This window comes from Scyliorhinus canicula, chromosome 17, assembly GCF_902713615.1.
Source record: "Scyliorhinus canicula chromosome 17, sScyCan1.1, whole genome shotgun sequence".
Lineage (NCBI taxonomy): Eukaryota > Metazoa > Chordata > Chondrichthyes > Carcharhiniformes > Scyliorhinidae > Scyliorhinus > Scyliorhinus canicula.
In genome coordinates this window covers 127,911,516-127,923,290 of record NC_052162.1, presented here as the reverse complement: position 1 = coordinate 127,923,290, position 11,775 = coordinate 127,911,516, and the positions used below count along the sequence as shown (strand labels likewise).

The window sequence follows — 11,775 nt, the reverse complement described above, 5'->3', positions numbered from 1 at the left end:
TTCCCTTGGGATAATAATCAGTAAGGGAACGCGCATTGGGTTTTTTTCCCTTTTCCAATTAAGGGGCAATTTAGCGTGGCCAATCCACCTATCCTGCACATCTCTGGGTTGTGGGGGTGAAACCCACGCAAACACGGGGAGAATGTGCAAACTCCACACGGACAGTGACCCAGAGTCGGGATCGAACCTGGGACCTCGGCGCCTTGAGACAGCTGTGCTAACCCACTGCACCACCGTGCCATCCTGGGAATACATATTATATCCGCCAATGAGGTGGCACTAATCCCCTCACCACGCACCCTCCAATATTGACTTTAAATTGAAGCCCCTGTGAATCCTGTGACTGGGATCATGTATACATCTTCAGGAATACACACCTTTAATAGGCCCCCACCCCTCCCTCCCAGCCCAGCCATTCCCGTGGCCCTGCCCCTCTCCCAGTCACTCCCGGGGCCCTGCCCCTCTCCCAGTCACTCCCAGGGCCCTGCCCCTCTCCCAGTCACTCCCGGGGCCCTGCCCCTTTCCCAATCACTCCCGGGGCCCTGCCCCTCTTCCCGTCACTCCCGGGGCCCTGCCCCTCTCCCAGTCACTCCCGGGGCCCTGCCCCTCTACCAGTCACTCCCGGGGCCCCGCCCCTCTCCAGTCACTCCCCTGCCCCTCTCCCAGTCACTCCCGGGGCCCTGCCCCTCTCCCAGTCACTCCCGGGGCCCTGCCCCTTTCCCAGTCACTCCCGGGGCCCTGCCCCTCTCCCAGTCACTCCCGGGGCCCGGCCCCTCTCCCAGTCACTCCCCTGCCCCTCTCCCAGTCACTCCCGGGGCCCAGCCCCTCTCCCAGTCACTCCCCTGCCCTTCTCCCAGTCACTCCCGGGGCCTGCCCCTCTCCCAGTCACTCCCCTGCCCTTCTCCCAGTCACTCCTGGGGCCCTGCCCCTCTCCCAGTCACTCCCGGGGCCTGCCCTCTCCCAGTCACTCCCGGGGCCCTGCCCCTCTCCCAGTCACTCCCGGGGCCCTGCCCTCTCCCAGTCACTCCCGGGGCCCTGCCCCTCTCCCAGTCACTCCCGGGGCCCTGTCCCTCTCCCAGTCACTCCCCTGCCCCTCTCCCAGTCACTCCCGGGGCCCTGCCCCTCTCCCAGTCACTCCCGGGGTCCTGCCCCTCTCCCAGTCACTCCCGGGGCCCTGCCCCTCTCCCAGTCACTCCCGGGGCCCTGCCCCTCTCCCAGTCACTCCGGGGGCCCTGCCCCTCTCCCAGTCACTCCCGGGGCCCTGCCCCTCTCCCAGTCACTCCCGGGGCCCTGCCCCTCTCCCAGTCACTCCCCTGCCCATCTCCCAGTCATTCCCGGGGCCTGCCCTTCTCCCAGTCACTCCCCTGCCCCTCTGCCTGTCACTCCTGGGGCCCTGCCCCTCTCCCAGTCACCCCCGGGGCCCTGCCCCTCTCCCAGTCACTCCCCTGCCCCTCTCCCAGTCACTCCCGGGGCCCTGCCCCTCTCCCAGTCACTCCCGGCGCCCTGCCCCTCTCCCAGTCACTCCCGGGGTCCTGCCCCTCTCCCAGTCACTCCCGGGGCCCTGCCCCTCTCCCAGTCACTCCCGGGGCCCTGCCCCTCTCCCAGTCACTCCCGGGGCCCTGCCCCTCTCCCAGTCACTCCCGGGGCCCTGCCCCTCTCCCAGTCACTCCCGGGGCCCTGCCCCTCTCCCAGTCACTCCCCTGCCCCTCTCCCAGTCACTCCCGGGCCTGCCCCTCTCCCAGTCACTCCCGGGGCCCTGCCCCTCTCCCAGTCACTCCCGGGGCCCTGCCCCTCTCCCAGTCACTCCCGGGCCCTGCCCCCTCTCCCAGTCACTCCCGGGGCCCTGCCCCTCTCCCAGTCACTCCCGGGGCCCTGCCCCTCTCCCAGTCACTCCCGGGGTCCTGCCCCTCTCCCAGTCACTCCCGGGGCCCTGCCCCTCTCCCAGTCACTCCCGGGGCCCTGCCCCTCTCCCAGTCACTCCCGGGGCCCTTCCCCTCTTCCCGTCACTCCGGGCGCCCTGCCCCTCTCCCAGTCACTCCCGGGGCCCTGCCCCTCTCCCAGTCACTCCCGGGGCCCTGCCCCTCTCCCAGTCACTCCCGGGGCCCTGCCCCTCTCCCAGTCACTCCCCTGCCCCTCTCCCAGTCACTCCCCTGCCCATCTCCCAGTCATTCCCGGGGCCTGCCCTTCTCCCAGTCACTCCCCTGCCCCTCTGCCTGTCACTCCTGGGGCCCTGCCCCTCTCCCAGTCACCCCCGGGGCCCTGCCCCTCTCCCGGTCACTCCCGGGGCCCTGCCCCTCTCCCAGTCACTCCCCTGCCCTTCTCCCAGTCACTCCCCTGCCCATCTCCCAGTCACTCCCGGGGCCTGCCCTTCTCCCAGTCACTCCCCTGCCCCTCTGCCAGTCACTCCTGGGGCCCTGCCCCTTTCCCAGTCACTCCCGGGGCCCTGCCCCTCTCCCAGTCACTCCCCTGCCCCTCTCCCAGTGACTCCCCTGCCCATCTCCCAGTCACTCCCGGGGCCTGCCCTTCTCCCAGTCACTCCCCTGCCCCTCTGCCAGTCACTCCTGGGGCCCTGCCCCTCTCCATGTCACCCCCGGGGCCCTGCCCCTCTCCCGGTCACTCCCGGGGCCCTGCCCCCCCTCCCAGTCACTCCCGGGGCCCCTCGCCCAGTCATTCCCCTGCCCTGCCCCTCGCTTCCAAAGATCCTTCCCAATCACCGCCAGTGGCTTTCGGATCCTAATGATCAGTGTCAGGGCTCTCTGTTATGCAATTCCAATATAAGGCCCCTCCCAATGGGAACACTCTTATTTATCGAACCCTCCCCAACCCCACCCACGGCCTGTGATCAAACGGCCTTCCCACTGCCTCCCACCCAGTCGTCAACCTCCTATTTAATCAGATTGCAAAGATCATAAAATCCTGAAATAATCTCCAATGAAACACAAATGATGCAAAGATGTGTGTCTCTTTCTCGGGGGCCTGGAGCCCGTAAAGTATTTGTAATTATTAAAAGGTTTGTTTTGGCGAAACACGGATAATTTGCAGCTGCTCTTTATCGAAACGAAATCCTGAATGTTCTGACCTCTTCACGTTTCGGCTCCATCAGTTGTCACCCTCGTGTTTTGTCCGCCGTTTCGATAATTCCATATAACTTGTCTCCTCTGCTGTAACCTCTGCTTTGTCGCTCACTTTGCGCGATGTGCTAAACTTTCCGCTTCGGGCTGCCCCATCACCCCCCCCCCCCCCCCCCCAAGCATTAACGCTGCCCGGGCCCAGAGTGGTACCCGTTGTGGAGTGGAGGAGAGAAGTGGTGGGGCAGTAGGGGTGAGGGAGAAAGGGCTAAGGCACATCCACACCACAAGGGCAGAGCTGATCCCCTATGTACAAGCAAGGAGAACTGTCAACTATGTTAACCAACGTGGCAGGGCCAGTTTTCCACCTCCCAGCAGCCATTTGCAACTTTCCCCCTCTCTCAACCCTGCACTCGCAGCCATTTGCAGTGTCCCCTCTCAGTCTCACATCGGCAGCCATTTGCAGTGTCCTGTCTCAGTCCCACACTGACAGCCATCTGCAGTGTCCTCTTTCAGTCCCACACCAGCAGCCATTTGCAGTGTCCCCTCTCGGTCTCACATCGGCAGCCATTTGCAGTGTCCCCTCTCAGTCTCACATCGGCAGCCATTTGCAGTGTCCCCTCTCAGTCCCACACCAGCAGCCATTTGCAGTGTCCTCTCTCAGTCCCACACCAGCAGCCATTTGCAGTGTCCTGTCTCAGTCCCACACTGACAGCCATTTGCAGTGTGCCCTTCATGAAATCACTGGCAGTCCTTCATTTCCAGTGTATCCCTCTCCATCCAACACTTGCAGCCTTTAGCATTGTGCCCATCTCCATCCCAAGTGAGCAGCCATTTATAGTGTCCCTCTGTCCTATACCGGCAGCCAATTTCAGTGTCCCATCCATCACCGACTGCCAATCATTTGCAGTGTCCCCTCAATCACCCACCGGCAGCCATTTGCAGTGTCCCCTCAATCACCCACCGGCAGCCATTTGTAGTGTCCCCCTCCTTCACCCACCGGCAGCCATTTGCAGTGTCCCCTCAATCACCCACCGGCAGCCATTTGCAGTGCCCCCTCCTCCACCCACCGGCAGCCATTTGCAGTGCCCCCTCCTTCACCCACCGGCAGCCATTTGCAGTGCCCCCTCCTTCACCCACCGGCAGCCATTTGCAGTGCCCCCTCCTTCACCCAACGGCAGCCATTTGCAGTGCCCCCTCCTTCACCCACCGGCAGCCATTTGTAGTGTCCCCTCCTTCACCCACCGGCAGCCATTTGCAGTGCCCCCTCCTTCACCCACCGGCAGCCATTTGCAGTGCCCCCTCCTTCACCCACCGGCAGCCATTTGCAGTGCCCCCTCCTTCACCCACCGGCAGCCATTTGCAGTGCCCCCTCCTTCACCCACCAGCAGCCATCTGCAGTGCCCCCTCCTTCACCCACCGGCAGCCATCTGCAGTGCCCCCTCCTTCACCCACCGGCAGCCATCTGCAGTGCCCCCTCCTTCACCCACCGGCAGCCATTTGCACTGCCCCCTCCTTCACCCACCGGCAGCCATTTGCAGTGCCCCCTCCTTCACCCACCGTCAGCCATTTGTAGTGTCCCCCTCCTTCACCCAACGGCAGCCATTTGCAGTGCCCCTTCCTTCACTCCACCGGCAGCCATTTGCAGTGCCCCCTCCTTCACCCACCGGCAGCCATTTGCAGTGTCCCCTCCTTCACCCACCGGCAGCCATTTGCAGTGTCCCCTCCTTCACCCACCGGCATCCATTTGCAGTGCCCCCTCCATCACCCACCGGCAGCCATTTGCAGTGTCCCCTCAATCACCCACCGGCAGCCATTTGCAGTGCCCCCTCCTTCACCCACCGGCAGCCATTTGCAGTGTCCCCTCAATCACCCACCGGCAGCCATTTGCAGTGCCCCCTCCTTCACCCACCGGCAGCCATTTGCAGTGTCCCCTCCGTCACCCACCGGCAGCCATTTGCAGTGCCCCCTCCTTCACCCACCGGCAGCCATTTGCAGTGCCCCCTCCTTCACCCACCGGCAGCCATTTGCAGTGTCCCCTCCTTCACCCACCGGCAGCTATTTGCAGTGTCCCCTCAATCACCCACCGGCAGCCATTTGCAGTGCCCCCTCCTTCACCCACCGGCAGCCATTTGCAGTGTCCCCTCCTTCACCCACCGGCAGCCATTTGCAGTGTCCCCTCTGCTCCACACCAGCAGCCATTTGCAGTGTCCCCTCCTTCACCCACCGGCAGCCATTTGCAGTGTCCCCTCTGCTCCACACCAGCAGCTATTATGCGGCGTCCCCTCTCGTCTAGCCACTGACTAAGGCTGGCATACACTCTTAAAGCTCAGCGATATTTCCTGAGCCGTTTGGGGTCTCGCCTGGGTACAAGCATCTGACCCAATTGTAATTTGAGGAGAACGCTAGTTGATTTTTATTTGCTTTGCTACTCCCTCTCAAGCTTCCTCCTCAGCATCTCCCTCGCCCCGTTCATCCTCTGTTGACTGGTTGGACCTCCAACGACTAAACTGTTCTTCCCTCCACCCCCACCTCCCCCGCCCAAAACCCCACCCCCACTCCCCCACCCCAATGTTTATTTTACCTCTCTCTCTCTCTCACACATTCCCTCTCTCTCCTCCTCCTCCTGCCTTCCCCTTTCTCCAGTGTGCCTCCACCTTGCTGATGCTGGTAACCAGTGACATCTACACGCTCATAAACTACGTGGGATTCATCAACTACCTGTTCTACGGAGTCACCATTGCCGGACAGATCGTGCTTCGCTGGAAGAAGCCTGACATCGTCCGGCCTATCAAGGTGAGCCGCGTCCTAGTGTCCAAATTTGTTTTTTAAAATTTAGAGCCTCACAGCTCCAGGGTCCCAGGTTCGATTCCCGCTGGGTCACTGTCTGTGCGGAGTCTGCACGTCCTCCCCGTGTGTGCGTGGGTTTCCTCCGGGTGCTCCGGTTTCCTCCCACAGTCCAAAGATGTGCAGGCTAGGTGGATTTGGCCGTGCTAAATTGCCCCTTAGTGTCCAAAAAACGGTTAGGAGAGGTTATTGGGTTACAGGGATAGGGTGGAAGTGAAGGGCTTAAGTGGGTCGATGCAGGCTCGATGGGCCGAATGGCCTCCTTCTGCACTCTATGTTCTAATGTTCTATGAAGCATTCAGGTGAGCACTTGAAATGCCACAGGGTACGAGGCTACTGTCCAAGAGCTGGAAAATGAGATTAGAATAGATAGGTGCAAGGGGCGGCAAGGCGGCGCAGTGGTTAGCACTGTTGCCTCACGGCGGCGAGGTCCCAGGTTCGATCCCGGCTCTGGGTCACTGTCCGTGTGGAGTTTGCACATTCTCCCCGTGTCTGCGTGGGTTTCGCCCCCACAACCCAAAGATGTGCCAGCCAAGGTGGATTGGCCAGGATAAATTGCCCCTTAATTGGACAAAATGAATTGGGTACTCGAAATGGAGGGAAGAAAAGTTGCTGGAGGCTGCTGCAGACGCAATGGGCTGAAGGGCCTCGTGCTGCCCTGTGAAACTCTGTGACTCCATGACCCGGGTTTGAATCCCACCACAACAGGTGGCAGAACTTGAATTCAAGAAAAAAAAAGATCTGGAATTAGAGGCCAATGGTGCCCATTGTTGATTTTGGGGAAGGGGAAATCTGCCGTCCTTACCTGGTCTGGCCTGCCTGTGAGTCCAGGCCCACCCACCACACACACGGTGATGCAGTTGATTCCTAACTCCCCCCCTTTCCATTGGCTGAGCGAGACCGCATTCAGTCAGTATCAAACTACCTTCAACCAGGGGCTGGTTTAGCTCACTGGGCTAAATCGCTGGCTTTGAAAGCAGGCCAGCAGCACGGTTCGATTCCCGTACCAGCCTCCCCGGAACAGGCGCCGGAATGTGGCGACTAGGGGCTTTTCACAGTAACTTCATTGAAGCCTACTCGTGACAATAAGCCATTTTCATTTCATTTCAAGTGGCAGTTAAGGATGGGCAATAAATGGGGCAGCACGGTGGCTCAGTGGGTTAGCATTGCTGCCTCACGGCGCTGAGGACCCGGGTTCGAATCCCGGCTCTGGGTCACTGTCCGTGTGGAGTTTGCACATTCTCCCCGTGTTTGCGTGGGTTTCACCCCCACAACCCAAAGATGTGCAGGCTAGGTGGATTGGCCACGCTAAATTGCCCCTTCATTGGAAAAAAATAAATAATTGGGTACTCTAAATTTATTTTATAAAAAATGAATGACAGCTGGTGGAATTTAAATTTGATTAATCTGGAATGCACGGCGCTAATCTTGGTAATGATGATCACAACTGGGAACCATCGATTGGGGTGGGAGGGCACATTGGGGTGGGAGGGATCGAGAACAAGGACGTTAATCTGAACCTTTCTGGAGCTCTGGGTTAGGCCACAACTGGAATATCGAGTCCAGTTCTCGGTCACTGGCCTTTTTTTTTTGCAATATTTTAATTACGTTTTTAACATTTTCTACATGAAAAAGAAAACACACCCCACCCCAGACAGAACTAGTGGAAAAAGACCCATAACTCCCCTCCTCCAATCCCCATCAGCTGATGGTGACCAATTCTTTGAAATACAGAATGAACGGGCGCCATCTTTTACAGGACCCCTCGATTACGCCTCTCAAGGTGAACTTATCTTTTTGAAAGTGTAGGAATTCCATCAAGTCCCCCCCCCCCTCACCCCCACCCCCAGCCCCAGCCACACTGAGGCATTGGGCGGAGAAGCTTGGCAGTGAGAGTCTTTTTCCTTGGATGGTGATGACCAACACGATGGGACATAGCTTTAAATTGAGGGGTGATAGATATAGGACAGATGTCAGAGGCAGTTTCTTTACTCAGAGAGTAATAGGGGTGTGGAACGCCCTGCCTGCAACAGTAGTAGACTCGCCAACTTTAAGGGCATTTAAGTGGTCACTGGATAGACATATGGATGAAAATGGAATAGTGTAGGTCAGATAGGCTTCAGATGGTTTCACAGGTCGGTGCAACATCGAGGGCCGAAGGGCCCGTACTGCGCTGTAGTGTTCTATGTTCTATGTTCCAAGCTGACCTCCACTCCGGCAGGTCTGACACCCCAGATACGGCCCCTCGGGGATTGGGCTCCAAATCCATTTGCAAGATGGCCGACAGGGTGCTGAAGAACAAGCCCGAAAACCTTCCTGGTTCAGGGCAAGAGCAGAGCAGATGGACATGATTGGCGGGGCCCCTCCCACACCCGCTCACACTTGTCCTCCACTCCCTCAAACAACCGGCTCATCCGCGACCTCGTTCAATGTGCCCGACGCACTACCTTTAGTTGAATCAGCCCTAATCTCGCAACAAAGCCGGGGTGTTCAAGGGATTTTAACCACAAGGTCCGGTTGGTTGGAGAAGCTGGAGGTTGTTCACCTTGGAGTAAAGGCGGTGGTGGGGAGATTTGATAGAGGCGGACACGGTTACGGCTGCACTCCCTGTTCAGTTATTTTTTTAAATCTTCTGCCCCTCTTCCGCAGCTACATTGGCGGCTAGCAGTCCCGGGGGAGGGAGCTTGCAGTGTCCACGGCAACCATCGAGGCCTTCCGTGCCCGGTGGGCACCGCAGGGTCTGGGGTGCTTTATCCACCCTTTTTAATCACATTTTGGTCCAGTGTATGGTTTTTTTTTCTTTCGGGCGGTTTTCCTTTAAGGGACTGTCCCTTTAATTTGTCCCTCCATTTTGTTTGATTTTCTTTACTTAGTTGTTTGCGCCGCACAAAATAGTTGGGTGAGGTGGAGAAAGAGAAAACTGCGCCCATTCGCTGACGGAGCGAGGACGAGAGGGAATAGGGATTTCAGGATTTGTTGGGGGGGGGGGGGGATGCGGGGCACGTGCGAGGGATAATATTGTTACATTGTGAGCAGCGACGATCTGGAAGTCGCTGCTCAGGATTTGGGGGGGGGGGAAGCAGGCGAACAATTTCGAAGGGAGATCGGGTGGGCGTGGAGGGGAAATAAGATCTGGGGGTGGGGGGGGAGGCTATGGGCTTGGCTGGAGCACGTGGCAGAGAGGGCAGCCATGGGCTTGGACGGGGCCTGGCTGGCCTCCTTCCGTGCCCTTGTGAAGTCCCAGCTCCTACCCTGCTCCCTCGCCCGGCTTGGGAGGTTCAGGCTCGCTCTGGGCTGCCCTGCCCCAGGGTCTGGGGTTCGCCTCGCAAGAAGGAAATGGGCAACGTTGCAAGTACTTCTGTTGTGAGAAGGGGTATCCAATCACCCTTTCATCATCAGACAACACTTTTGAAAATAAGTTTAGAGTATCCATTTCTTTTTTTCCCAATTAAGGGGCAATTTAGCGCGGCCAATCCACCTACCGTGCACATTTTTGGGTTGTGGGGGTGAGGCCCACGCAGACACGGGGAGAATGTGTAAACTCCACACGGACAGTGACCCAGGGCCGGGATCGAACCCGGGTCCTTGGCGCCGTGAGGCAGCAGTGCTAACCCACTGCTCCACCGTGCCGCCTCCATCAGACAAGCCTTGCCTGTTTTTTGCTTCCTCATTGTAAAAGGCAAGGTAGCGCAGTGGTTAGCACTGTTCCTTCACAGCGCCAGGGTCCCAGGTTCGATTCCCGGCTTGGATCACTGTCTGTGCAGAGTCTGCACGTTCTCCCCGTGTCTGCATGGGTTTCCTCCGGGTGCTCCGGTTTCCTCCCACAAGTCCCTGAAAGACGTGCTGTCAGGTGAATTGGACATTCTGAATTCTCCCTCTGTGACCCGGACAGGCGCCGGAATGTGGCGACTGGGGGATTCTCACAGTAACTTCATTGCAGTGTTAATGTAAGCCTACTTGTGGCAATAAAGATTATTATCAAAATCGTTCCCTCTCCCTCTCTTTTTCACTCTACTCCTTTTTTTCTGCTGACGGGTAGTTTACAAACCATTCAGGACACAAACAAGCCAGACGGCACCTGACTAAAGTATTCATTAACCCAGGGACACTGCTTAATTGCCCAGTGTTTACTGTCTCTATCCTGCCAAACAGCACTCACTCACTCACTCACTCACTCACGCATGCACGCAGAAAAAAATAAAACACACACACGTTCACAAGTGAACTCAGGACACCCTGACTCAGCCACTCTGCTCCCTCGCCGATCCCACCACCCTTGCACACCCCGGATACCCAGAGCCCGGCTAGCCCCAGGTTACACCGTCTCAGCCCTCCCGGTGGTCCGTGAGCTGATCCCACCTGGGGAAGGGGGTATAATTGGTTAGTCAGATATCCCAGCACAGGTTGGTAAAGGTGGTGCTGTGGGAACCCGAGCTCAGACCAATTGTGGCCCCCACCCCCAGCATATTCTCTCTCCCCCTCACTGCACCTCAGCACCACCTGCCTGTGCTCCCCGTCACCCTGCCTGTTGCCTCGCCGTGCTCCCACTTTCTCCCCACCGTCCGTCGCCCTCTCCCTGCTGCCTGCCCGTACTCTCCCCACCGGCATGTGCCCTGTCCCTGCCTCCCGCCAACACTCTACCTATTGCCTGCCCGCCCTCTCCCTGTAGCCCGCTCTCTCCCTCTCGCCTTCCTTCCCCCTCTCTGTCTGTCGCCTGCTCGCGCCCTCTCTCTCTTTGCCTGCCCGTGCCCTCTCTCTCTTTGCCTGCCCGTGCCCTCTCTCTCTTTGCCTGCCCGCGCCCTCTCTCTCTTTGCCTGCCCGTGCCCTTTCTCTCTTTGCCTGCCCGCGCCCTCTCTGTCTTTGCCTGCCCGTGCCCTCTCTGTCTTTGCCTGCCCGTGCCCTCTCTGTCTTTGCCTGCCCGTGCCCTCTCTGTCCTTGCCTGCCCGTGCCCTCTCTGTCTTTGCCTGCCCGTGCCCTCTCTGTCTTTGCCTGCCCGTGCCCTCTCTCTCTTTGCCTGCTCGCGCCCTCTCTCTCTTTGCCTGCCCGTGCCCTCTCTCTCTGTCGTCTGCCCGTCCCCTCCCTATCTGTCTTCGCCTACCTGCCCCCTCTCTCTCTCTGTCACCTGCCTGTCCCCTCTCTCTCTCTCTCTCTCTCTCTCTCTCTCGTCTACCCGCCCGCTGTCTCCGTTGCCCACCCACACTCTCTCTATCTCCATCGCCCGCCTGCCCACCCACCCTGTCACCCACCTGTTTGCCACCCGCTCTCTCGCCATGCCAACTGCCCTCTCTTCCCCCTTTCGACCGCCCGCCCTGTCACCCTCTCTGATCTGGATTCACTGCCACTCCAGTCACCGGGAGGCCCCTGGTATTGCGTTGGCTCTCTCTCTCTGTAATAATTCACTGTTAATTCCTGCTCACTGAATCTTCCGATCGCCGCATGTATTACTTTGACACCATAACGCTGAGCTCGCTAACCCAGAAATAACAGGGCTGTGAGTGTTTCACGCTCCAGGGAACATGTGAACAGGAAGTGCACACAGCCATCCATATGTCTACCTGCACATATGTGTGTTGACCATTCCGTGTGACTCTCAACCAATTCCCTCATTGTCTTCATCTCTCTAACACCCGTGACCCCCCCCCCCCCCCCCCCCCCCCGGCCGTCGACCGTCCACCCCTCTGCTCGCTGACCCACTTCAACACCCTCTGGCAATACCCCAATTTTTAAATTCTCGACTCTTGTTTTCCAAATACCTCCTGAACCCTCGATCAGCTCTGCGGCCTCCTCCAGAACCCCCCCCTCCCCCCCGAGATCTCCGCGCTCCTCTGATCCGGCCTCTCGAGCATTCCTTCCCCCATCC

At 58.9% G+C, this 11,775-nt stretch overlaps 2 protein-coding genes across 2 annotated transcripts in view; both read left to right on the top strand.

Moving 5' to 3' along the window:
* LOC119951742 (large neutral amino acids transporter small subunit 2-like) overlaps positions 1–11,775 on the top strand; it is a 30,456-nt gene that overhangs the window by 7,664 nt on the left and 11,017 nt on the right. The window contains exon 3 of the mRNA XM_038775053.1: positions 5,715–5,864. Within this exon, the coding sequence (XP_038630981.1) occupies positions 5,715–5,864 (150 nt within the window). The remainder of the gene's footprint in view (positions 1–5,714; positions 5,865–11,775) is intronic.
* Positions 3,257–5,594, top strand: LOC119951738 (extensin-like). The gene is made up of 2 exons (XM_038775047.1): positions 3,257–3,482; positions 3,631–5,594. The coding sequence occupies exons 1-2, from the start codon at positions 3,377–3,379 to the stop codon at positions 5,373–5,375; spliced, it is 1,851 nt and encodes a 616-aa protein (XP_038630975.1). The 5' UTR covers positions 3,257–3,376; the 3' UTR covers positions 5,376–5,594.

What these genes read in the sequence shown, in the direction of transcription:
- LOC119951738 (XM_038775047.1), top strand. Translation starts at nt 3,377, where the DNA reads ATGTACAAGCAAGGAGAACTGTCAACTATGTTAACCAACGTGGCAGGG. An exon ending in CCCTCTCTCAACCCTGCACT is followed by an intron (nt 3,483 to 3,630) that starts CGCAGCCATTTG and finishes CGGTCTCACATC; the next exon opens with GGCAGCCATTTGCAGTGTCC.